Genomic DNA, 27,019 nt, shown 5'->3' with positions numbered 1-27,019 from the left:
GATCACCTTCATTTAATCCTGTGAAAGCACACACTAAATTCTTAGCAACAGTGCATTTTTTAGCATCAGGAACGAACTACCAAGAAAAACTGAATATGGTAAACAAGTAGAAAAATAAGCCTCAGTTGTCTAAGAAGGTAATTGTTTCTTGCCTTTGGAGCCTTGTGTATATATCCCACTTGGTACAATTAGCCTCTGTAAACATTTGAACTACTTTGTAGTTGAAACACTATATATTTTAGGAAGCAGATGAAGGAAGGTTTTTCAGGTTGATTCCTAATACAGCAAGTTTACTTTTCATCGTTGGTGCTATTTTGAGGTTTTATTGCATTAAAATGTATCTGTGTTGTTAATATAAGCCTTCAACCAGTGTGCTTAAATATTGGAAGCTAGCAGGATGTGGAACAAGCATGGCCTTGTGGAGAATACCACCCTGGCCCGCCCGAGTCAAGTGTAGAACGCTGCAAACACATTGTGCTAATTTTAGCTTACAAAGAGGATGAAGATAAACTGCCTACCGCTAGTTTGCCATATGCTATCCTGGTGATAATATTCAAGTGCAAAATATTCCATAGAGAGCCTTATTGTTTCAGTAAGAGAAGCTTGGATAAGAGTTAAGCAAATTTCTGCTCAGTAAGTTTATAAGAAATAATGAAGTAAAACAATTCTCAAATGCAGGTAGATGAAATCTGCTAAATTTATTTCGGCTTTATTGACTTTCATGGGAGTTGACAGAATTAGTTTTGGTTTATATTTGATCCAATTTTATCTATTTTTCACATGTAAATCTTAAAAATCAATCTGAATAAATATTGATCTCTTTCAGAAAGGCAAAAATATAGTTTGGATTGCATAAAACTGCTTAAAGGACAGCATCCCTTGAAGTTCCATAAAGGAATAAAGCAATCTGTTCAACTGGTTTTAAAATAACACTTTAAAAAGCCTTTTTAAAAATGAAAAAGTCAAAATCCATTACATTTCCCTATTTGGCAAATTCAGCGCCTACAGTTTCACCGAAGAGTGTTTGACCTATTTATTTGTCACTGAGACCACTTCACAGTGAAGGGATTGTTAGTTCCTGCAAAACTGAGAAAAATCCAATGTGCATAGCGCATTTGCAGATGGAAACAGACTGTGTAGCTGGATTTGGAGGGTGGGTTGGCTGGAAGCTTTGTGTTAACAACTGGTGAAAAGCTTGACCTTTGTGTGACCTAGGTCAAACAAACCCCCAACTCAAGAGTTCTCCTTTGACATGGATACCTGTTTGGAGAAGGAGGCCAGAAAGGGGAATGGAGATAAAATTATGTTATGGAATTGCAAGCTGACTTCTTTAAAAGTTCTAGTTTGCTTGACTGTTTGGGGCCAAGCATCTGTCCTAGGGCATCACAAAGGACCACAAATCTGTTTGCAAGTATCAAAGGGAGTAGATGATAGGGAAACATTTCTTTCTTTCTTCTTTCACTGATACAGGCAATGCATTGGTTTTTTTCTTCCCCCGATGCAATATGATCTGGGTTGTGATTCACAGGGTTGAATGAATGGGCTGAACTCCACTGATGAAAACATTTGATAATGTGGAAAATAAAAACCCTGGCAAGGAGGAGATGGCAAGGCTTCCATTGTTTGTCCCCACACTTTGTTTTTATAGGGGTTCTCACAGGAACAAATAAATTGGAGTAAATAAAAGCAAACCAGCACTGTTAGTTCGTATCGTGGCCTCGCACATGCTCACAAGTCGACCCTGGCAGGAAACTAGCAAGGGTCTGTTCCCAACCATTTGCGTTGAATCTTTATCTCCCTGGTTCATTGTTTGCCACTGAGCGCTTCGACCTCAGCTTCCCAAGTAAAAGCTTCCTGTTGCTTGCTTTTAAATATAGTTCCGTTAAAACAACAACGATTTTAAAAATGGAGAAATGTATTAAGGAAGCCAACCGATATTAACAAGGAATAAAGCAGGTCTAGTCCAATGTGATTCTAAAACTTCAGGGCTCAGATCACATGGCTGGTTACCCCTGATGCAGTAAAAGTCTCCTTTTAGGTACTCAACTGTAGGAACCCGTCTTATGCCTTCACAGGAGGTCAAAAGTGAAGGAGAACAATGAAAACGGTCAGTGTTTCTCCACATCTGCCCTTTTGCTGTGTTCGGTGGCACTTAGTTTTAACTTTTCAGCATTGTTTGTGGCCGGGAGGTTCTGCCTTTGCGATTGCAGGTTAGAGGAAAACCCATCCTTTCTTAATCCTGCCGCTGCTCCAAGGTCCTTTAATGTCACTCTATCTGAAAAATCGTGTCCATTCCTGTGGAAAATATGGTTCTGATTCCACCTTAATGGGTGGGGGTTACTCTGATACTTCCTGCAATTTTGGAGGAAAGGGCAGCGGTTTTCTCAGGCCTCGGATATAAACAACATTGTTTATGCTGTTTCCACTCTTCTAGTCCTCTGTTTGTGCAGGCCCTAACACAAGCAGGTCTGTTTTGCATTTAAAAAATTAGTGTATGTTTTCAGAATCAATCTATCAAGTTAGGCCAAGAAATGTTGTGAGAATGCATGGCTGGGGGTTACCAAGTTCTGGCTTTCAAAACTTGCTTGACAGCCATCGATAGTGATAGCTCTGGTTCTCCACTCTCGTGATGGCAGCGGGGGCAGGGTGGGGGGGGCTTGGTACACGCCCTTAAGCCCGTGATGAAAGTGATCATATTTGGGTTCCTCTCCCCTGCTCATTGCATACATAACACACAGAAAAATTACCAACACCAGCCAAATGACCCTTGATGAAGAGAACGCCTATCGTGCTAGAATGTGAACAACATCGTGGAACTACAGTATATTGTAGATGGTTAATAATGGATCTGTTAAAACTGCTGGTAGTACAGTGAATTCAGATCTACAGGAAAGTAGCTCGTTAAACTGCAAAGAGTGAGCATCCGCTCACTTACTTGTGTGTGTATGTGATGGGGGAAGGCCAAGTGGAAGGTGGCTAGAGGGGCCTCTAACATAAGCAAGCCCTACAAAGACAAAAGGCACAGCCACAGACACCTTTCTGTCTGTGTGAACTGTCACTGCCCTTGTAGACACAACTCCACGTGTTCTGTAGGAGGGAGTGAGAAAATAGGCTATGCCTGCAGGTTGTTTCGGTCCACGAATGCAGGATGCACACTTCTTTGGCAGTTTTCTGAAGTGGGACTCTGGAGTGCTGACGTCTCAATTTCTAACCCAGCTCCATTTTCTACATTCAGCACTGCACAAACATGGTCGATCCCTCTTTTACTTGGTTGCCTTTTCTGCCTTGCTTTTGAGAGACTGCCTCCTGGGCACAAAGCTAAGAAAATCGCTGTTCTCATCTGGCTGGGTCCAGCAGGAGAAGACTGTCAGGAGAATGCAAATGTTCATTCCTGTATGCAAGTCTCCAGTGGATTCCAAGCTGAGCATTCCCAGCCTCCATCAGCTTGTTCCTAGAGATCCCCAGAGCAGAGGCCCCGGGAACTTCTTGGTTGTTGGTGCAGAACTTCTTGGTTGTTGGCTGTCCTATGTGACGGCCAGACATCCCACATGGATGCTAGTGAAAATTGCAGTTACGTGGTGACTGTTGGACGCTTGGAATATCAGTTGGAAAACTCTTTCTTTTTCCTATTCAAAAGATTGGAAGCTTGTCTCATTGCTCTAAGGAGAGTTGCATCTTCTTAGTTATATTGTTGAACACATTTTGGGGCCTGTTACTGCACCCTTACTTTTGGATAAGTCATGTCACCCATTCCCATGCAGGCATACCCCATCTTCATAAAGAGGAAACAGAGAAAGCTGATGTCCCACCAAGGTGGCCTTTAAACTTTGGGGGTAGACTCTGGGACATTGTTGCCTGGAAGAAAGGCCTGTGTAGCATAAACACATAAGCATATGACCCATGGTATTAAAACCCTAAACTCCATGGGGCACCTGGGTGGCTCAGTCGGTTAAGCGTCCGACTTCAGCTCAGGTCACGATCTCGCAGTCCGTGGGTTCGAGCCCTGCGTCGGGCTATGGGCTGATGGCTCAGAGCCTGGAGCCTGCCTCCGATTCTGTGTCTCCCTCTCTCTCTGCCCCTCCCCCATTCATGCTCTGTCTCTCTCTGTCTCAAAAATAAATAAACATTAAAAAAAAACCTAAACTACATAAGACTAGCTTGTCTAAGAGATCACCTGCTATCTCTTAACACCATAAGGCAGCTGGTATTAACAGAAACGCTTGTACTTACCATTGAGTCTGGGACTCAAGCCTCTCCTCATCCCCCTGCCACTCTCCCAGTGATATGATTATTAGTATTTGAACAAGAATGCATACTCTGATTCCATCTGTTGTAATTCATCCTCTACCAGTTTAATGTGGGGCCTTGCTGTATTCCTAACTATAATATTTGTACCTTATTTTACAGTTATGTGTTGGACCCCGAGTCATCTTAAGGACCGAGGGATTCAAGTCTTGGTAGCTATTATTATTATTATTGTGGTAGCTATTTCCTTATAAATGAATTCCCCTTTTCAACTATATCTTTGGAAAATGATCTTGGTTTTCTTCCACCATCATATCAATAGTAATACATTAAGCCAAGAAGTTGTAATCACTCTTCACACAGCCTCTCTGTGGAGTGCATAAAAAAATATATCCACGTTATGATGTCAATTTCCATTCATTACAAATGACCAGGGACAAAATATTCCTGGCCATTTGATCCCACCTTTTGTGGCGCCTGATGACCGCCCCCCCAACAGTAAACCAAACAGTCCACTGTCATGCTCTCTCTAATGTACTTTCTAATAAATAGGGCCAGCTGAAAATAGTGATGTTCTTCATTAAATGTAAAATGATCATTTTAACTGCTTCTACTGTGACTGACCCATACAGCACTTAATCACACCCATTTAAGCAGATGGAAGGAGAGAGAGAATGAAGATACGAGTGGATCATCTGTCTATATTTTGCTTCGTGGCAATATGAGTAGAATTTCAGCTAAGGATGATTTTCTAGCCATCTCTTTGTTTCCTGTGGTGCATATGTAGGTGGCGGTGTGTGGGCTGTATAGAAATATAGGCTTAAGCAGGCTGATGAAGATCACACTTCTTTAGTTTGCTTGTGACAGACAGAGTGGCCTGATGTGAGAGGTGTCCTCGGCCTTTCCTCTCCTTTCAGTTGGTTGAATCAACCAATCAATCAATTGTTCCATAGGTAAGAAAGAGCTCTCCTTGTATAGAAAGGAGGATTTAGCAAATGCCTGGAATCCATGACCAAATTCTTTGTTAAATTTTCCTAATCATGAATTCTGTATATTACACACATATGGAGAGAGTGGAACTAACTCCAGACAAGAAATTTAACTTTTTTTCTGTAGAGAAACGAAAACTGTGAAGTTGCTTTTCTGTCGTCTCACCCACCCCCTGCCCCATTAACTCCACATAAATCTAAATAAGTTTATGATTTCAGTCAGCCATCAATTCAGCAAACACTGGCTGCCTGCTAGTGGTGGGCCCTGAGGATGTCCAGTGGTGAACAAGACCTATTTACTGTGCTCACAGAGTTAATAAATTAGCGGGAATGACTGGTATATACGCAGGCCATGGAAATATGCTGTAATACCGGCTATAATTATTTGCACGTGGAAAATGCGTCTACCTCTCTCTTAGCAGATCCTGGAAGTTCTCCTCAAGAGGGGGCATTTTGGGGGCACCTGGGTGGCTCAGTCGGTTAAGCATCCAACTTGAGCTCAGATCATGATCTCATGGTTCGTGGGTTAGAGCCCCACATCGTGCTCTGCGCTGACAGGGTGGAGCCTGCTTATGATTCTCGCCCTCTCTCCCTTTGCCTCTCCCCCACTTCTCTCTCTCTCTCTCTCTGTCTCAAAAATAAATAAATAAACATAAAAAAAGAAGGGGCATTCTTTACAATATTTCACAATTTTCCCGAGAGTTTTCCTGTATGTTATTCTACTTGCTCCTTACAACACCCCTCTGAATTAGCTACTTCCTTATTCCCACTAGCCCTTTGTGGATGGTGGCATGGAGGCTTAGTAGAATTGAGTCACTTCACAAAGCCACACAGACAATAGTGACTGGCCTGGAACTTCAGACCCGGGCTCTGACCTGTAGGTCAGTCATGACTACATATGTTTGGGGAATTGTGGAACTTGGAAAGATAAGAATGTGGCTTGATGTTGTGAAATCACTGTGTGAACATCTGGGATTTTGCCCCTGATTCACTGTTAAGTTTAGGAAGACCTGGAACCGTCATTCCACATTCAAATAGCCCAGGCTCCAAACACCCACTTTCCCATTAAAAAACAAAACAAAACAAAATGAGGAAAACAAGCATGTGTAGAAGAGAGGGAATTAACATGATCACTTAGCTCAGCGTGATTTTGGTTTTCATCCTTTCTTTCATGCTAACATGGCTCCAAATAGTTATATTCCATGCCTTGAAAGTGTTTAGGCTTCTAGGGGCGCTTGGGTGGCTCAGTCGGTTGAGTGTCTGACTTTGGCTCAGGTCATGATCTCACAGTTCGTGGGTTTGAGCCCTGCATCGGCTCCGTGCTGACAGCTCAGAGCCTGGAGGCTGCTTCAGATTCTGTGTCCTCTTGTGCTGCCTCTTCCTCACTCATGCTCTGTCTGTCTCTCTCTCATGGATAAATAAAACACTTAAAAAAAAAAAAAAAGAAAGTGTTTAGGCTTCTCTGATGGAGATTATCTTCCCAATATGTATTTTTTTAAGTTCTTTTTTAAAAATTTGTACTTATTTATTTTAAGAGAGAGAGAGAGAGAGAGTGTGTGTGAGCAGGGAAGGGGCAGAGAGAGAGGGAAAGAGAGAGAATCGCTGGCAGGCTCCACACCTAGGATCCTATGACCCCAAGATCATGACCTGAGCAGATATCAAGAGTCCGACGCCTAATTGACTGAGCCACCCAGGCACCCCTATGACTATGCATTTTTTTAAATGTTTATTTATTTATTTTTGAAAGACAGAGAGAGAAACCCAAACAGAACTGATAGTTCTGCTCTAAGTGCAGAGCCTGACATGGGGCTCCATCCCACGAACCAGGAGATCATGACCTGAGCCGAAATCAAGAGTTGGATGCTCGACTGACTGAGCCACCCAGGCACCCCTGATTATGTGTTTTTAAAACTTAATCATACTCATGTTTTTTTTGACCAGAGAGCAGACAGCTGCCTAGCTTCGGGCCTGTGGTGACCCACCATACAGCTTTCAAGCAGTCTTTTTGCTCAGACTGGATGGCGCCAGTCTGTCCTTTCCTTCGGTTGTCTCTACTAGGGAGGAGACTTGTTGCCCCAAATATGGTGGGGATGCCTGACTCAGGGAGAGTTATTTCAGAGGTTTCTGGAAAGAAAAATGAGATACAGAGAGGATGGCCATGTTTCCCCACATCCCTTTCAGCATCCAATCCGGAAATCGTGCTCTCACAGACCATCGGGATTTGAATGGATGCGATTTGGGGCTGTTTCCCAGTTTGGCATGCCAGATAGGAAGAAGGTAGGGCACGCTGAGGCTTAGGAGCCCTGCTAGAATCTCAGTGACACAGAGCCACTGGGCAGCAAGCAAGAGGAGGCTGGGGCAGGGCTGAAGCATTTTCGTGACTGAAAGGAATGAGGACTTGGAGCACCTAACCTGAATATGAAAGCTGGCCTCTGCGGCAGCAGCTGGGTGGTCCAAGACATAGCGTCCAAAGGGTGCAGCAAGTTCAGGCCTGGCATCTCGGATACCCGGTCTGATAGGTGGGACCAGCAGCAATGAATTCTAGGCCACAGGCCAACTCAGAAGGCAGGCAGGGCTGGGATTGGAGTTCTGAGGTCTGTTTTCAAGGGAGAGAATCCCCTCCAGCTGGCACTTCACGGGAGCAGTATTTAGCCCCGGCAAAGAAGACCGGCAGGGGCTGGGGGAGGGGAGGAGAGTAGAGATTCCCAGCCAGCTTGCCTTTGGGGTCAAGACTAGGCCCAGAAGAGGACTAAAAGCAGAGCAGGGAATCCAGAGTCATGCCCACGCCTGAAGATCTTATCTGCATGAGGAGGGGGTGGTGGATGGGGTTATTTAAGCTACAGGACAGCAGTTGCTGCTGTGAATCTAGGTCCAGGGGAGCATCATGGAGCCGAGGCCACTCTGACTCCTCCAGTGTCTGTGGGATGATTGTGCTGGAAACCCAGGGGGGCCTGGGTGCCAGGTAGACTTTCTGTAGAGGCAGCTGCAGGAGCTCAGAATGAGATGAGAACAGGCTGGAGAAGAAACGAGGTGCAGAGTGCTGTAAAGACTAACATCCTTTCTGTGGGGAAAGACGATTTCTGCCTTTTGTAGATGAGAATAGTTCCTGGATTCTGCTACTTGCTTCTTGCCCCGGGTGGATTTCAGATTACCATGCAGGTGATGTCATCACTGAAAACCCCGGTGGATGTGGAATGCTGCCCCCCTGGGGGTGGGGGGCAGCCTGAGTGTCTTCTGTTCCAGGCTGGTGTTTCACCCAAGCAACCTTGTTTGCATTTCTGTATCCCTCCTGGAGAGGAGACTTTCTTTTCTTTGATACATAAACGGTGAGAGAAAATAAACTCTCCTGCGAGCTTGCGGTCAGTCCCTTTTCCCCTCTTCCTCTCTGCCGTGGCCCATTCAGCGTGGACTTCCCAGGTTCATAGAATGCATGGTGGTCTGCAGAGAGGGCAGTTTCCTCCCTGCATTCCTACTAACAGAACTTCGGGTTTCTGGTGTGGAGGCACACTTGAAAACCATTCGTGTGATGCTGGAAAACGTACGCTTTGTAGTTCATTATTGTCCCTGTCCTTTCATAGATGGCCACTTTTAAGTCCTGAGCAAGGGACAGAGCTGTACTCTAGGTAGCTCAGGGCTCCCCTCTGCATGCTGATGGCTGGTAACTCAACTTCATACCCTACATCAAGTCTTTCTGTAGGATTTTCTCCTTTCGTTTTTGGAGGCACATTCAGGACAATTGCCTCCCTTTTTTGCAGTGCGGCTGTTTGGCATCCTCCCGTTCTTGCGTACTTTCTTTGGATCTATATACACTTGGTATTTGTTTTCTTCCTTGTACACTTCAGAGATGGTTTTCATATTTAACCTCTTCCGTTATCTTTGACTAAGGAAGACCTGTGTGGCCCCCTTACTTCGTGTCTCTTCCTTCTCTGACTTCAGTAGAAAGAGTATGATTCAGGGGATGTTTATGAAGTCTGCACTATCGGTTAGGCTTTGTGCTGGCTGTGGACAGCATGCAGCAATGGGAAAAGACACCATTACTGCTCGAGAAGATCTTTCTAGAGGTTAAAGAAATGCATCTTGATTGTTATCTAATGTCATGGGTTAAGTGGAGAGAGTAGTTCTGGAATGGTTAGGAGTTTAGCTTTGAATCTGATTTGGCTTTGAATTCATAGTGAGCTCTATTTCCTTATCTGTACACTGGGGCCATTGCAAGCATGCCATGAAGTAATTCAGAAAAGCACTCAGTAAAGTATGTATTCTCCATGGAGCTCATCATTGTCAGTAAGTATGAGTTGTTTTTATTGGCTATGAAAACAGTTTGAAAACAACAACAACAAGGGAAGGACTTTGTTGTTGTTGTTTAGAGAGAGAGGGAGCATGGGTGGATACACACACGCCTGTGAGAGTGGGGGAGGAACAGAGGACGAGAGAGAAAGAATCTTTAGCAGACTCTATGCTCAATGCAGAGCCTGGTGTGGGGCTCGATCCCGTGACTCTGGGATCATGACCTGAGTTGAAATCAAGGGTCAGATGCTCAACTGACTGAGCCATCCAGATGCCTCGAAGGATTTTTTTAAATATGGAGAAATTGACTTTTTAAAAAAACTTTGTTTTTACCATAAGTAACCTCGGTTTCTAACTTTTTTTGAGGATTAATCAATGAAAAATAAAGGCCAAACAGTTTCAAGTGTCTAGTAAGTGCTCAATAAATGTTAGTTTTTATTATTACTGTTATTCTTGCTGTCTAGATAAGACATGGACCATACTTGAAAATTAGCTTTTTTTCTTCTTCTTGTTTTAAATCTACCCCCACCTTTTTTTTTTTTTTTTTTGAGAGAGAGAGGGTGCAAGTGAGAGAGGGGGAGGGAGAGAGGAAAAGAGAGAGAGAAAGGGAGAGAGAGAGGGAGAGAGAAAGAGAGGCAGGGCACACCTGAAGCTGGGCTAGAGCTCACAAACGGTGAGATCATGACCTAAGCCAAAGTCAGATGCTTAACTGACTGAGCCGCCCAGGCGCCCCCATTTTTCTATAGTGCATCTCACTTGTCCTAGACCTTAAAGATACTTTCTTAGATGGTATAACGAGTTTCCATATTTGTAAATTAAAACCAAAAGCCTTTACTATTAATTACCACGGAAATGTTATTTGGAGAACAGAGGACAAGGTATTATGACTTGACCTATGTTGTGTGGGGGATGAGAACTTGCATTAATAAAACTGTTTCCAGTGTATCACTGTCCAGCCCTAGGCTGCCAGTGTCTTGTGGGGGGGGGGGTTAGGTAGCACCGTCCACCCATTTTCCTCTGAAGCACACAAGTCACTCCAGGACTCTTTGGGGGGGAAAAAGAAAAGAAAACATTAAAATGATATGCAGTGCTAGGAGAATGGGTGTATACATTTTGGAAAAGTGTCTTCTAGGAATGAGAAAGGGATGGTGGAAATGGGGAGACATGACGAGAGTGGCCGTGATTGTTTCCCTGCTTACGGTGCGGGGCTCAGAGAAAGTCCTCGGTAGCAAAACAACCACAGCAACGGGCATTTGTTGAGCTAAGCCAGCGCTGCTGGGTGATGCGTTCAGCGTTTTATGCAGCTTATTTTATTTCATCTATTCTATAACTCTCAGAGATAAGTACTATTACTATGCTTATTTTTTCCAGAGGGGCGAAACAGAGGCTTGGGGGGGTTAAGTAACTCGCTCAGGGTCGCGCAGCTATCAAGCGGTGAACCTAGACAATCCGACTCCAGAGACTAAACTGTTCTCCGGTATTACCTCCGGGGCAAGAAGTGAGGTGTTCCATGTGCTGAGGAGATGAAGGAAGAGAGAGGGCTGTGGCACTAACAGAAAGGCGAGCGGTCCCTTGGAGACATCCTGACTTGTTCTGATTCTCTGGTTAGTCCTAGAGACATCATGAGGTTATGCTCAAAATGAGGACCTGAACAGCCTTTTCCCCATTCTTGTCCACTGGGTGTGGGGCCAGTCCTCGCCGTGTGCAGTGAGGGGAGACTGTCCCTCCTTCCACTGTAACTAGGCACCTGCACACATCCAACACTTCCTAGCTTTATTTGCCTAGAGGGGAAGATCCTCCAGAACCTTGCTACAATGCACACTGTGGTCCCTGGACCTGCATCCCAGCATCCACAGCGCCTGGGAGCTTGTTAGAAATGCAGAATCTTAGGCTCCGCCCCTCTGAATCTGGAACTGCATTTTAACAGGATCCCTGGTGCTTCGTAAGTACATTACCTTAGGAGCAGCACTGCTGTAGAAGTTCCTTCATCCTTACCATGCCCACCAAAGCAAGTCAGCACCTTACGCCTGTCCCTAATTAGCCGAGTGACTTTATGTGTGCCACAGAAACTCTACCAAAGAACCGAAGTCTTGGATAATCAGAGAGAAGTTTAGATGGAATAACAGACATGATGCCAGTAATTCTCAAACCTTTTCTTTCAGAAACGGTTGGATTTTCAGATGGTTTTACAATAAGAGAAAAAAACAAGCTTTCATTTTTTTTACTCCAACTTTCTTGCCTGTTTTCCTTCTAAGTAAACTTAACATCACTTTTTTAAAACTAATTTTTTAGTGTTTATTTTTGAGAGAGAGACAGAGACAGAGACAGAGCATGACCTGGGGGAGGGGGGGGAAGGCGGGGACAGAGAGAGAGGGAGACACAGAATCTGAAGCAGGCTCCAGGCTCTGAGCCGTCAGCCCAGAGCCCAATATGGGGCTCAAACCCACAAACCATGAGATCATGACCTGAGCGAAAGACGCTTAACCGACTGAACCACCCAGGCGCCCCAACATCACTTGAATTCTTAATGACTTCCCAGTATACATTTTACAACCTAGTTCCATTTTACTTGGAATGCAAAGAAACCTCTCTGTACAGAATGCCCTCTGTTTGTTTCCCCCTTGGCCCACAGCATTCCCTCTTGCTCCAACTTTTACCTTACCTGCCTCAGGGGGTACTTCTTCCACCAAACCACACTTGCCCTGCAGCTGCCTCCTCACCCTTCCTGCACACACCATGCCCTTCCCTCCTACCTCCTTATGTACTGAGAGCAGATGAAAAGGGATGACGAGCCCATGAAGACCTTGAGAGAAGATCCCCAGGAAGCCAGGAGGGTCAGAAGATAGACCAGTGCCCTGAGTAAAGCACAGGCTCCGTCTAGCTACGCAGACCAGTGAAGTGAGGGCAGACACGTGAAAAGTTTCTACGGAACATACACACGTTATCCTGGTTTATCTGCGGCCATTTAAGAATGATGTGGTCCAGATGAACAGAATCTTACTTTTTTAAATATTAAAAAATTTAGGGCATTTTTAGGAAAATGTTTTCGGACTACACATACACCGTATCATATCTAATTTTTTTTTTTTCAACTTTTTTTTTTTTTTTTTTTAATTTATTTTTGGGACAGAGAGAGACAGAGCATGAACGGGGGAGGGGCAGAGTGAGAGGGAGACACAGAATCGGAAACAGGCTCCAGGCTCTGAGCCATCAGCCCAGAGCCCGACGCGGGGCTCGAACTCACGGACCGTGAGATCGTGACCTGGCTGAAGTCGGACGCTTAACCGACTGCGCCACCCAGGCGCCCCTTAAAGAATTTTTAAAACTCAGTAGATATTTGATTTATGGCACTATGCTACATATTTCTTTGTTTACCGCCTCTGTGGCATTTATAGGGCTGTTTTCCCCTATGCTAAAGGGCCCTAGTGTGCTATGCTTCTTAGGTTCTTATTTTTTGCCTTTTTATCATCTTACATTATTATAAAACTCTCAGTCTACAAACTATGAGGCAGGAAACCCGATGAGTAAACCTTTGAAAACTTCATCTAAAATACACATAACAATTCTCTGATTAAAGGTCTTATGGTCATTTCTCTGTAAAAAATATATGAGCTTTGCCACATATAATCTGTGATTCTAATCCACTGGTTCTCAAACTTGGCTGTACATTTTAATCATCTTGGAGCTTTACAACTCATTAATGCTGGGATCTCACCCTCCAAAATACTAATTTAATTGGTCTTGGGTAGAGTGGAGGCATCAGGAGTTGTAAAAACTACCACATGATTCTATGTGTAGCCAAAGTTGAGAACCAATTCAACCACTTCTAATCTGCATGTCAGGAACTTTTTTTTTAAATCCTTCTTTTCAAATGTATTCTATATAATTAAGTTTGTTGGAGAAGTGACCTCTTTGATAAATGAATGTTATCTTGTCTGTGTAAGCGTACGTATATATACACACACGCACACGTGCATATATACATGCACACATGCAGAATATGTTGAAGTTTAAAAATAAATTATATGGCAAGGTTTGAGGATCTCACAGAAATAAATGGTGTGTGTGTGTGTGTGTGTGTGTGTGTGTGTGCCTGTCTATAAGATCCCATGTGTGGCATTTGTTTTCTGCTTTTGTTTTTACTAAGAGATTTATTTATTTTCATGGTTAAAAAGAATTTTGTGACCATTCATTAATATATGATTTATATATTTGGGGAAGAATATCGCGAGGAATTTGTCATGCATTGCTATAACATTAAAAAGGTAAAGTACTAGTTCCTAAAATGCTTTCTGAGATGTTGATTCAAAACAAAAGTTTATGACTTCTGTACTGTTTTACCTTTGCAGTTGTAAGCATATTTTCTTTCTTTTTTCCTTAGAAAACGATGGGGGGATTTCCATTTTGTTTTACTGTTGGTATAAATACAAAGGTTTCAGTAATATTTTGCAGTGCACTCACATCCTGAAGTTTCTAAGACTTCATTAAGAAGTTATGCTGTTTTTGCAGGGATTTTCCATGGTGTTTAGCCGTAAAAAAAAAAAAAAAAAATGCTGAATGGTTGAAAAATGAGTAAAAATCTGTGCTTTTTTTTCTTTCCTATTCATCATTGCTGTTTGTCCTCTGTGGATAGGTAACTAATTTGCTGTTGTTCCCCTGAGGGGAATTCAAGTCAAAAAGTCATATTGAATTACTAGAAAAAGGTATTCCTATCTCAAAAGAACAAAGTACAATGATTAAAAAAAAAAAACTTGGAAAATTTAGCTGATTTCTTGGTGCACGTGTATCTGTCCACTTTACTTGTAAAAATACTTACATAAAATAGATCTTAAGTAAACTACAAATTTGAATAATGACCAACTCTGACTGACAAGTCTTATTTTCCATGAATTTAGAAAGTCCTATTTCTTCCCTTAATTCCATCGATGGCATATTAAAATAATTCAAGAGATTTTCTTTGTATTGCACAAAAATCCAGTAAGCATTTTCATTCTGTGTCTTGGTTATTTAATTGGATTCTTTTCATGTTTTTTACCCTGTTGTGTTTTATGCATTATTTGTGTTCTCAGTGAAGAATCGTGAAGTGATAGATGCTTAATAGAATGCATTTAATTGTAGTAAAGGAGTGATTGCAAATTTATTTCAATGGGTTGGCAATCCTTAAGTTATAAACACCCAGATTGTACAAATGTCTTACGTATACACACAAGTGTTCAACCAAGATCTCTCACTCCTAGTCTCCTTGCTGTGCATCCCCAGGACCCATTTACTGTCACCACAATCTCTGTGGAGAAAAGAAAAAGAAAAACTGAGAACAGTAAAAAAGGCATGGCTTCCCAAATGTCTTCAGGGATGAACAAGGGTGGAGTGGTTGAGAGCGGTGGGGTGTAATGACAAGTTTGGAAGGTGATCCTGGGGCTCTTCTGAAAGGCTGGCATCTGTGGCTTAAATTTTTTTTTTTTTTTTAACGTTTATTTATTTTTTTGGGACAGAGAGAGACAGAGCATGAACGGGGGAGGGGCAGAGAGAGAGGGAGACACAGAATCGGAAACAGGCTCCAGGCTCTGAGCCATCAGCCCAGAGCCCGACGCGGGGCTCGAACTCACAGACCGCGAGATCGTGACCTGGCTGAAGTCGGACGCCCAACCGACTGCGCCACCCAGGCGCCCCTGGCATCTGTGGCTTAAAACAACAACAAAACTTTCCCAACAGCAGCTGTATTAAAAAAAAAAAATTTTTTTTAAGCTTTATTTATTACTCTACCTGAAATTCTGCCATTTAAAGATTCATTTGCATTAACGAATTTCCTTTTCAAAGTGCCAACATTTCTGGGAAGGTGAGGGGGCATCAGTTATTCCTGCCTAGTCCCAACCAATTAGTGCTTTCAGATGGCTTTCTACCTAAAGTCTGGCTTAGATCAACTAGATTCAAAGGCTGGGTATTTTGGTTGTTGGGGAATGATAAGTGTGAGCTCAGAGCAAGAAGAGGATAGATCTGGGTGGGGCGTCCACAGTGGGAGGAGGCCGCGTGCCTCTCCAAGGCATTGGGCTACTTAGAGCCTCCAGGAGATGGATCTGTGCAATGGAAGTGACAAAGAGAAAAGGAGATACTAAAGGCACTTACACGTGTTTTAATATTTTCCTAGGCTGACTCTGTATACAGGAATATGAGGAAAAAACTCATCTTCCTCCTTCTTCTTACACTTTCTGACTTCTTGCACCCAGGGCTCAGATGTCAGTTTGAACTTTATTCACTTGATGAATTTCGTTGGCTTTGATGAGCAAACCTTGAGACCTAACCATTCTTAACTTGCTTCCATGTGAAAATATGTTCTACTGTCCAAGAGACCTAGTTACAAATTAACTTCAGAGTGTCATCTGTGCCTACATTGGGGTCTACCTGAATGGACTCATTGCTTTTCCATTGTCCCTCATTCCCCAGTCTTAATCTGGAATCAAAGTATTTTTTAGACTGAACTAGAAAGAGACACTGGGGAATGAGGCTTTATTTGGTAAAATTTATGTAACATCGGGGCATGCAATGGAGAGGACACTGGTGACACCATAGAAATACGTGCATGGGTTGCTACTCAGAACCCTAGGGACAAACATCCAAATCCTGACTGTGGCCTCTGAGGCTCTAAGTGTTCTTGCTCCTCTTACCTCTCCAATGTCATCTTGTCCTGCCTTCCCAGGTTCCAATTCTGTCGTTGTGCCATGCTTCCAGACACAGGGCCTTTGCAGATGCTGCAATACTTTTTCTGTTCTCTGCCCTTTTAGTCTGCTCACCATACCTGCTTGACTTTTCTCCATCCTTCAGATTCTGCTCAGATTCCTCCTAAGTCAGTTTCCTTTGTTTCACATGCTCAGAGATTTACATTTCTTTCTGATGGAGGACAATTGTACATTTATTACTGTGTTTATTTCATTTAACATCTGTGCCCTCTAACTGAAAAGCTCCATAGAAACAAAGACTGTTCCTGATTTTGTTCACCATTAGTGTTTCTAATGGTTCACATAGTGTTTGGGACATCGTGAGTATTCAATACGTTTTCGTTAAAGAACAAATGAGTGAATTGTAAGAGTGACCCCTTACACAAAAGATGGTTACCTATATAGGGCTCATTTAAAAAAAATTTTTTTTACTGTTTATCTTTGAGAAAGTGGGAGAGACAGAGTGCGAGTGGGGGAGGGGCAGAGAGAGAGGGAGACACAGAATCCAAAGCTGGCTCCAGGCTCCAAGCTGTCAGCATAGAGCCCGGCATGGGGCTCAAACCCAAAAACTGGGAGATCATGACCTGAACCAAAGTCAGATGCTTAACCAACTGAGCCACCCAGGCACCCCATATAGGGCTCACTTTTAAAGGCAACAGTTCACTCTTTAGAAAAGGAAGCAGTATATTCATAGAGAGAGTTACTTTCTCCAGGCTCTGAATCTCCATTTCTTCTCTTAGGGTTCTGTGATGTCAGGAGTCCACTACAGGGCAGAATAAGGCTGTGAGCTCATTTCACAGTGGTTAACGATTTTTTAAAAATGTTTATTTATTTTTGAGAGAGAGAGATAGAGTGCGAGCAAGGTAGGGGCAGGGAGAGAGGGAGAGAGAGAATCCCAGGCAGACTCTGTGCTGTCAGTGCAGAGCCTGACGTGGACTTGAACCCATGAACTATGAGATCATGACCTGAGCCTAAATCAAGAGTCAGCCACTTAACCACTGAGCCACTCAGGCGCCCCTCACAGTGGTTAACTATTAACAAATATTTGTCATCTTTAACAGACCTAAATTCAAAGAGAAAGGAAAAGCATCATGGCAAATCTCTGTGAAGCCAATCTGAGGAAGTGTACCTAGACATTTCTTTTTATAAGGGCCAACAATGTGTTTATTTAAAGTTTGCTTATTCTTTTTTAAAATATATATATTTAATGTTTATTTTGAGAGAGAGAGAACAAGCAGGGGAGGGGCGGAGAGAGAGAGAAAGAGAGAGAGAGAGAGAGGGAATCCCAAGCAGGCTCTGCACAGTCAGCACAGAGCCCTATGCAAGGCTCAAACCCACAAACTCTGAGATCATGACCTGAGCCAAAATCAAGAGTCAGATGCTTAACTGAACCACCCAGGCACCCCAAAAGTTTTCTTATTCTTTTTTTTTAATGTTTATTTATTTTTGAGAGACACAGACAGAGAGTGAGCGGGGCGGGGGGGGGGGGTGCAGAGAGAGAGAGGGAGGGAGACACAGAATCCAAAGCAATCTCCAGGCTCTGAGCTGTCAGCACAGAGGCTGATGTAGGGCTCGAACTTATGAACTGTGAGATCATGACCTGAGCTGAAATCAGATGCTCAACAGACTGAGCCACCCAGGCACCCCAAGTTTTCTTATTCTTAATCTTCTCCCCCACTCTTCTTACCTCTGTCTTTTCAGTCACTGCCTTTAGTGTATCTGTAGCACTGGCCATTCCTTTCACCCTTTTTAGAACCTCACACTGCTGTGACAGGTGCCAACATCTAACACCTTACCTTGGTTTCCAAAGGAACCACCTCAGGATTTTCAGGAAAGTCCTGGGTGGTAACATAAAATATAGGAGAATGTGCTTTCCTTTGTTTTGTTTTGTTTTGTTTTGTTTTGATCAGCTGCAAATCACTTTAAATTAAGAAGAAGGAATCCTTAAACACCTAAGGATGAGAAGAAATGCAAAAGGGAGGCTGAGTTACTAGAACCCTAATTAGGGGCACCTGGGTGGCTCAGTTGGTTGCGTGTCCGATTTCAGCTCAGATCATGATCTCACTGTCTTTGAGTTCGAGCCCCACATCGGGCTCTGTGCTGACCGCTCAGAGCCTGGGGTCTGCTTCAGATTCTGTGTCTCCCTCTCTCTCTGCCCCTCCCCCACTCACGCACTGTCTCTCTCTGTCTCTCACAGATGAATAAGCGTTAAAAAAATTAAAAAAAAAAATAGAACCCTAATTAAACTTAACTTAAAATTAAACTTAAAAGTTGACCATTGGATTTAGACTATTATGTATTTGTATATTGCCTGCAGATTTGAAGATATATGAAGTCTGCTCCATTTTTCTTGAAAGTGTGTGATAAAACTCAAGAGGTCATAGTAGGTTTTCGTATGTCTTACAAAACCCTTTCTAATGTCTCCTAGGACCCTATGACATGTCAATCTATGACATGTCAACAGATCATATACTAATGTCCTCAGATAACCTGTTGCTAAAAAAATTGCTGAGGCAGGTGTGGAGGAATGATGCTATGGGAAAGACTGATCCATGACTTGGCAAAACAAGGAAATGCCAGAGTTTCTAAGGTTTTGTATTTAGCACCGTGTCTATAATCTGAGTCTGGAGTCTCAGCTGAGGGTGAAATTTTCTGCTCAGAGACAGTTGAGTTTCTTTGCTATGATAAAACTGGAAGACGTGTAAAAGTAATATATATAATTCATTGGGAAAAATGTAGGGAGAAACAAAACTTTTGGTTTATTTTTTGAAGTTGAACTCAGGAAAAATGGACAAACAGCAAGAAATTTTAATTAGGTAAATAGTTTTAAATTGTAATTGAAGGACGTAGGAGCGCATTTTTGAGGGAGGGACTATGGCAAGCATTATGAAGAACTCCAATACTTTAACCCAATCCATCTTTTGTCCAAGATGAGCTTAAAGATTCCAAGGAAGCTTCCCAGCTTTGTAGAATGTGTTTCCTTTATGTTTTCTTATAGTTTAACTGACTTTCCTTCGTGAATATTCCTCAGGAGTTTAAGTATGTATCAAAAAGAATTATAACAGCTGGAAATTGAAACTGTGGTTTTCTCCATGCAGTGAAAAAAAGAAATGCATTTGCTCATTCATTTAATACCCAATTGGCAAATTTGTACCCTGTACACTGGGGTAAGCCTGAGACTAGATCATCTTAGAGGGGAGAATGACCCTGTCCCTGCTTTCATATATCCTGTAATCAAGTTGAGGAGACAGAGACGACAGAAATCAACAGTCTTGGTAGAGTATGATGTGTGTTTGGAGGCAGGAATGTCAGGAAAAGAAGAATTGGGGATTGGAGAGGGGTATCACTAAACAGCGAGAGTCCAGTGTGTGCTTCTTCTAGGAGATGGCAGTTGAGTGGAGCCTAAAAGGTCACCAAGGAGCTTCCCAGGAAGGACATTACCAGGGGGCTAGCACAGGGAACCACAAAGAGGTGTGAGAGCAGTACCTGCGGGGAGACGGTGAGAAGGTCAAACAGGCTCAGGATTGGGGTGGGGCGGTGAGTACCCCTGAACACGGGGAACCCACAGAAGAAACACCCAGGAGAGAGATCGTGAAAGGCCTTCCACGCCAGGCTAAAAAGTGTGACCTTTATCCTGAAGGCAAATGATAGCCACGGAAGCATTTGAAGTGCCAGGGTTATAGGATCAGATATGTATTTTAGAAAAATCATTCTGGCAGCTATTACACATTCTCAATGAAGACAAAACACTTCTTTATAACCTCTGAAGTATTTTAGCTGGTTCCTGAGAAAGGCTTGTCTATAATTCTCACCATTTATCCTCTTAACATAACACAGAAACATTATCCCATCTGACTTCTGGCTAAGTAGACACAGCCATGATCTGGAGAAGTGGGTTTGGGGTAGTTTTACATTCTTCCTAACAACCTGGCACACCCGGATAGCTCCACTACAAAAGAAACCTGACCTCTCCATACTGATGGGATGTTTGCACCAGCAGCCCCTAGAAAGGCAGGAATGTTCTACACGCTATGTAAGGGGTGAAATGCCGTATTCTCTCTTGTTGATGTGCTGTGTGAGAAAACAGACAAGAGAAAAAAAGAAACCCTAAATATTGGATGAAAATTTAGCCACCTTACAACATGAGCTGTACAGTCTTAAAGAATGGTTTTGAATTGACCGTTTGGATACCTTTCAAGACATGACAGAATTTACTCCGTATCGAAAGATGCGATTATAAATGGCCTTGGTTTTGAGTCTCCGTCCATTTCTGGGATAAGCATTCTGTTTCCAAACACTTGAAGATGAGTAAAGCAAAAGTTAAGGAGAGAACCTGGCTGGCAACTGTGGGGTCTCAATAGAAAATCGTAAATGAATCGTCTTGGAGCTGGGATGGCTTCTCGCAAAAGAAGGAGGTCCACAACCCAACGCTTTCATTTGCCCTGGCAGTTGAAAGTTCATATCCCTAATTAGGAGTTCTGCCTCTGTGACGTGACGAACCCTCTGGCAGACAACCCATTTTGTTGATGCCTGCTGGCCCACTGACTGGAGGTCCCTATCAGTTGTGACGTGAATCTTGGGCACTTTGGGGTTTTGTTTTAGCCTGGCTCAGACTGGGTTTTGGGGAAGGGCAGTCCTGGGGGGGAGAGAGGGAGTCAGGAGGAGGATAAAAATGGGAGCAGGGCTGTGACCTGCCGGAGAGGAGCCCCTGCTGACACGGTCAGTCTGACCCATTGAATGGCCTGAATACGGTAAATGCCGCTTTATCCTGCCTTGAAAGGCACGAGATAGCACAGTCTAAATGCCTGGGCATGCTCAAATAGGCGACTCGGGATGTTTGAGTCGAGCGTGTTTGAAATCTGAGCTCTCTGACAGCCTGGGAGCTGCCACAGGTCACCTGCCTTGCTCCGCAGGGACAGACCAGGTCTCACAAGAAATTGTCCGTAGACGAATTGTAGTACAAATTCCTTTCTTTGTTGGTTGGCCTCTTTCACTAGACCATGGCCTATAAAATTTTGTAAAAACAATTCTTAAATATTATTTGAAAGGGCAAATGGCCCACGCTGAAAGGTTTGACAGTTTGACATATAGTGCATGGTTTTGATAGCTCGGAAACTGAAAAGTGTGGCCAAGATTCTCTCCCTGCTTGTTAGAAGCCTGGTGTTTTTTACATAGTGTCTTGTTGCTGCACAGACTTCCTCTGCTCCCAGCAATCTGACAGGCGATGAGTCTGCTTCAGTGATCTTAAATCCTTTTAGACTAATTTGTGAGAGAGCAGAAAAATGGCTAGCACCTTTGAATCCAGCGTCCAAAAAGCACAGAACCAGGTATTGCCAATTAAGGAGCCATTCGGATAATCATATCAAAGCAGATTGCTTTGGAGTCCTCTCATAAGGCCTGAGCTGGTGCCGAGGGAGAGAGAGAGAGAGTGAGAGAGAGAGGAGAGAGAGGAGAGAGAGGAGAGAGAGAGAGAAGAGAGAGAGAGAGGAGCCCAGAGTTTCACTTGAGTGAGGGAGAAAAAAGGGATTTGAGTGGCCCGGTCTCATCAGAGCCGGGAAGTCACAAGGAAGTGGATTTCTGCATTAGAATGTTGCATATGTGCAGGCAGTGTGTGCCTCTGAGCCCATCGGCTGCCACTGCATAGCCAAAGGCCATTTTCGGGAGCCTCTGGCCCCTCAGTCACTGGCCTGCTAGTTAATTGCCACACGGACTTCATGACACATGGGCAGATAATATGACATTTTCGGTTTCTGTCACTAGCAAACGCCACAACGTTGCTTGCACTAGTTGCTAAGAAGCTGTCAGAAACCATTAGCAATTGGCTAAAGTCGCCCTATGGCATTTCCTCATAGCATCAGCAAAACGAGCATAAATCACCCACTGGAGCCTACTGCTATCCTAATGAGGCTGTAAGCTTGTTTATGGACTAGCATCATTTTTATGATTATTTCCACCTTTTCAGTTTGCCTTCATTTGGCGGCAGGAGAAGTCAGCTCCAGGAATGAAGTCACTGCTGACATTTTACAAATGTGGTTCAGAGCCGCTGCCTGCTGCCATGTGGTCGGCCGGCGGTTCTCCAAGTTTGTTTAGTGATCTTAAAAATAAAAAAAGGAAATAAATCCTCCAGGGACCGCATAGAGGTGACTGTATCAAATTGCAGAGTGAATGGGAATGCTAAAGGTACAATCGACCATTTAGACTTTCCTCTGAGGTTGAGACGTTTCGAGATCAATTTTCAATTCTAGAAAGTGGAAGAGGTTAAACAATTTATTAAAATCTATGAACGTGTTTGCTTTTAGAATAGTCTGTTTTATTATGCTCCTCTCCTTCCCCATCTTCTCCATTTCCCTAACTTGTGTCGGGAAGGAGCAGGGTTTATTGTTTTAGGCTTTTCTGAACATGCACCAGTATTTACACTGGATTGAAAGCATTTGCTTCCAATGAAAATCTTGTCTTAGATTACAACCCAGCAGTGTAATTTCCCTCCCAGATGGGAGCAAAGTAGCTGTATTTGCCTAAAAACAGTAGGAAGAACAAACTGTGCATTAAGCCAAGGCTGTTTTTGGCTTGAGCTAATGATGTAATAGAAACCTTTTATTCAGGAGAGGTCACTGCCAGGGACTGAAGGGGGTGATCTGGCTCCTGCTTGAAAGGTTTCTCCATTGTATCTACATAAGTCTTCACTTAAAAAATTCTGTTCCTAATGCTTCTGCTTTCATACAGCAGAAATAAACAGGAAAGGTTCTGGTGAGTGTTACACATGGAATGCAGAAAGCCTTCCTCTCCTAATGGAGTATATAATTCAGGTGCCCTCAAGGCACGCTTTCAGGAATTCTTTTGCCTGAGGTAATGGGAAGCTAAGGCTGCTTTAAGGCCTTGATTATCTATTGATGCACAAAGCTGGAAAAAAGTCATCTCCGCTGGATTATAGTAGATATTTCCATAAATTATCAATGAATTCTCTTCGAGGCAGGCACTAGGCATTGCCTGCTAAATTAATCTGAAGGGGTTTGGAGACAGATAGAAAGGCTATTTTTTTTTAAGGTGGAAAACAATCATGGAGAGGTGGTAAAAAACTGTCATTAGGTTAGAAGCTTTTCATTTTTAATCAATGATCAAGTAATATGTTTCTTTTCCTCGGTTACCTTTTGCATATTGAGAGTGGATTAGCCCATTGAAATTTTAAATGCTGTTGAGTTGGTTTCTTTTCTCATGTTTCTTTAATGAATTGTTATTTTATATGGTGAATTGCTTCTCTGAATAAAAAGCCTCTTTAAATACTGGACTTTCAAGGAATTTATTAGGCAAATCCAAGGGGACTCCTCATACAACACTTGGCTATGCAAATAACGAGTTTGGTGGGGTGGAAGGGACACTGATTTAGGGGTGCGGGTGTCTGGTCGGGCACAGGTGGGCCAGTCCCATCCCTGCTGCGTGACCTTGGGTAAGTCACCCACCAGAATACAAGCACTTTCCTCACTGGTACAGTGAGGGTTTTGGAACTATGGGTCTATATGATCTTTTCCACTGAGAACACAGCAATGATTCTGTGGGGCTTTAACAAAGTATATGGATTTTAAATATAATAAAAGTGTGCTTTTTAAAATTAATAAAAATCCCACTCTGAAAAGTTCTGCAAAAGTTTTGTATTTGCGGCACATGCTGTAATCATAGCAGAAATGTTGAAACTAGTCTGTTCCTCACCCAACAAGAGTTATTATACTTTACCTCAGTACAAGTTAAGGCAGTTTGGGGGCAATTTTCTTTGTTGGGGAAGGGAGATGGGGGGGGTGTCCTAAGGGAGTTGTTAAGAACAATTGATTAATGGCAACATAATTACTAAAGATTAGGCTGAAATAACTGAATCAAAGTAGAGAATTCTTTGCATATGTAGTGTATTTAGGTAACAGAAATAAGGAATATGAAATAAGAAATTCACAGAGTGATGTAACTGAATCTGAGGCTAGTTCCAATGTACAGTGACCAGGAAAATTGCCTTGCCAAAGGACCTCATTGTTTGGGCCTGTAGACTGCTCTCTAGTGACTTCCATAACCCAGGGAACGTGCCCTCAGGTGCATGTCTTGCCTCATCCAGAGCCTTACTGCTGTAGCAATTCTTCCTAGGCCAGACCAACCTATCCCTTTCTGAAAGTCGGTAGCTTCCCCCAAGAGCAGGGGCAGCAGGTAGGAAGGCACATTTGATAGAAGCTAAGCTCCTTTTTAGTGTAGTGAGTTCAGTCCACTCTCGTTCCCTTTGAACTTTTGTGTCCAAACCAAGGTAGTTAGTTTCCACTTATGCCTTATGACTTGTTTTGGACAGTGTGATTACATGGGCTGAAATTTCATTTTTTTTTTTTTGTCTTATTAAACATGACATTGTAAAAGGAATCCTGCATCTTTAATTTTATTTTGTCACAGAGCCAGAATATTTTCTAGAAGAAGCAACGTAAATGTTATGGCAAAAATCAATGGAAAAATAGGATCCGATATTCAGGAAACAGATGATTTGTCAACAGATGATTTTGCAATGAGAAAAAATTAAATCTAGAAGAAACTTCAGAAACTTCCTGGATTTTTAGGATAATACAATTCCCATTGACTATTAATTTAACATCACTTTATTTGACTTACATAGTAATCATTTCCTAATTAAAAAACTATTTCAGGAGTTTTGCCCTTCCTAAACTTGATGCTCTCTTTTTATGACAAGAAAAATTACATTCTATTTGAAGCATTCCTATGTCAAACTGCTTAGATGATGGATTACCTACCATTTCCATGGCCTACTTTAGTCTTAAGATAGATCACTTGTGGAAATAGTTGATATCTTGAATGCATCTTCTCACATGTTGACCACATCAACGACTATATGTGAGGTTTGAATACCCAGGCATTGGCCGCTGCCAATGGCGGCCACTATATTTAACTCCCCACTAGGAGTTATGCTTAGCATGTCTCAGCTCTACACATCTGAATAATTACCATGGCAACAAAGCTACTAAAGAGATTGGCTATTTCCCTTCATTCCCTTTGACTTTCCCCACTGTTCTTTGGAAGAAGTTCCTTAGACCTGACTACTTTTGAGTCTAGGCCTTGTTTTTCTCTTTGTTTTGGAAAAAAAAAAAAGTACCAAATAAACTATTAATCATTTATATTGCTCTTTTGGTTTTGTTTATATCCAAAGGCATTCTATTTGAATAAAGCATGTCAAGGTAGCATCAGTCAAAATTTGATTCACTATGTTTGCAGGTGATGGCTTGGACAACAGTGTAGCTTCCCCCAGCACAGGTGACGATGATGATCCAGATAAGGACAAAAAGCGTCACAAAAAGCGTGGCATCTTTCCCAAAGTAGCCACAAATATCATGAGGGCGTGGCTGTTCCAGCATCTAACAGTAAGTGGATTCTAAATGACATATGTAAACTAAATATGGACAATGAACCAGTTGTGATAGAAAAACAAGGGGGGGTGGAAATGATCCCTCTGCACTTGGAATATTTCATAAATCGCTGTGTTCCCCTAGTTTTTACAAAAGTGCTAGCACTTATTTCCTAGATACTTACCCCAAATGAGGAGTTTTATTTGCAGTTCACTACTGCAATTTTGTTAACTGTAAGTTACAAGGTTTAGGAGTTCATGTGACTTGTGATTTTAAGTATGTATGCTAATGATGTTGCTTTTCTCAGTGTGATTCTTAGGTACTTAGAACTGAGTCTTACTAAGAAGAAAGTTTAGACAAACCCCAAAGGGAAGGACTTAATTTCTTCTAATGCTTTAGTGGACCTTTATAGTGAATGGTCCGAAAAAGTTTAAATCTTGTTGCAATGGCAAGATGCTCACATAATTTGCTTTTAAGTGGTTTGAGTGCACTTGGTTGCCATTACAAAACATTCATCTGAGTCACGGCTGCACAGTGAAAGTGGTCCCTGTACTTAGAACTGTAAAGGAAAACAGCAATATAGAGTCAGCTCTTCCTGTGTAGTCCCCTGTGACTTTTCAAGCAGAGTAACAGTTTATATTGTCTGTGTGAGTATTGCTGTTTTCACTGCAGGAATTCTCCTGGAGATGTGAGAAACTGGAGATTTGGGGCTTTATGCCACCAAGGGATTTGTTTTGTTTGCTTATTGTTCTGAATGAATTTCATGTTCAAAATATTTACAATCATAATATTGTGGTGGATATTTTTGTAAGTGCATACTGATTTAATGACATCTAAGGAAGAAGACAAAATGAAAATTTATGGATAAAATAATATTTTAGAAATCAGCAAAATTGTTGGTGAGGGAGACATTCAATGTTAGGGACAAAGGTTGAATTTAAACAGGTCATAGCCTAGCCTAGCCTAAGATGAATCAATGTTAACCATCTTGGCTTTTTAAGAACAATTTCAGGAGCAAACTTTTTATGTGACTCTGTTTAGCATAGTTGGCTTTTCTTGAAGTTATTTATTTTTCTTAAGTATTAAAGTTAATTCTGCATTGTCACAAACGTATCCAGGTCTGTTGACCCTCACACTTGCCCCCTTTCAGGGCCATGTTCCTCGGTGATTTGTACCGTTACAGGGGGACACACAGGGGCTATCGAAGGCCATGCTGGTTGCTCCTCTGCATAGAGGCTGCGCCTCCGTTAACACTCCAGGGTATAAGTTAATCCAGAATTTCCAGTGTCTGTGCATAAAATAAAAACAGAGCAGCAGGAGTAACTAAAAAAATAGTTTCCTTCCTCTCTTCTAACCATTGCGATTCCAAATAGCAACTAGACTACACTGCCGGTTTTGGAATCAGCTG

At 42.6% G+C, this 27,019-nt stretch overlaps 1 protein-coding gene across 6 annotated transcripts in view; it reads left to right on the top strand.

Moving 5' to 3' along the window:
• MEIS1 (Meis homeobox 1) overlaps nt 1-27,019 on the top strand; it is a 140,323-nt gene that overhangs the window by 54,190 nt on the left and 59,114 nt on the right. For 5 of the 6 annotated variants that reach the window (XM_086700982.1, XM_086700981.1, XM_086700983.1 and 2 more), the window contains one exon: nt 25,481-25,626. The exons of the other annotated variant lie outside the window; for it this stretch is intronic. In XM_086700982.1, the coding sequence (XP_086557108.1) occupies nt 25,481-25,626 (146 nt within the window). The remainder of the gene's footprint in view (nt 1-25,480; nt 25,627-27,019) is intronic. 6 annotated transcript variants of the gene reach the window in all.

This window comes from Puma concolor, chromosome A3 (assembly GCF_028749965.1).
Source record: "Puma concolor isolate L17-30 chromosome A3, mPumCon1.1.hap2, whole genome shotgun sequence".
NCBI classification, from domain to species: domain Eukaryota; kingdom Metazoa; phylum Chordata; class Mammalia; order Carnivora; family Felidae; genus Puma; species Puma concolor.
This window is presented reverse-complemented; position numbering and strand designations above follow the sequence as displayed.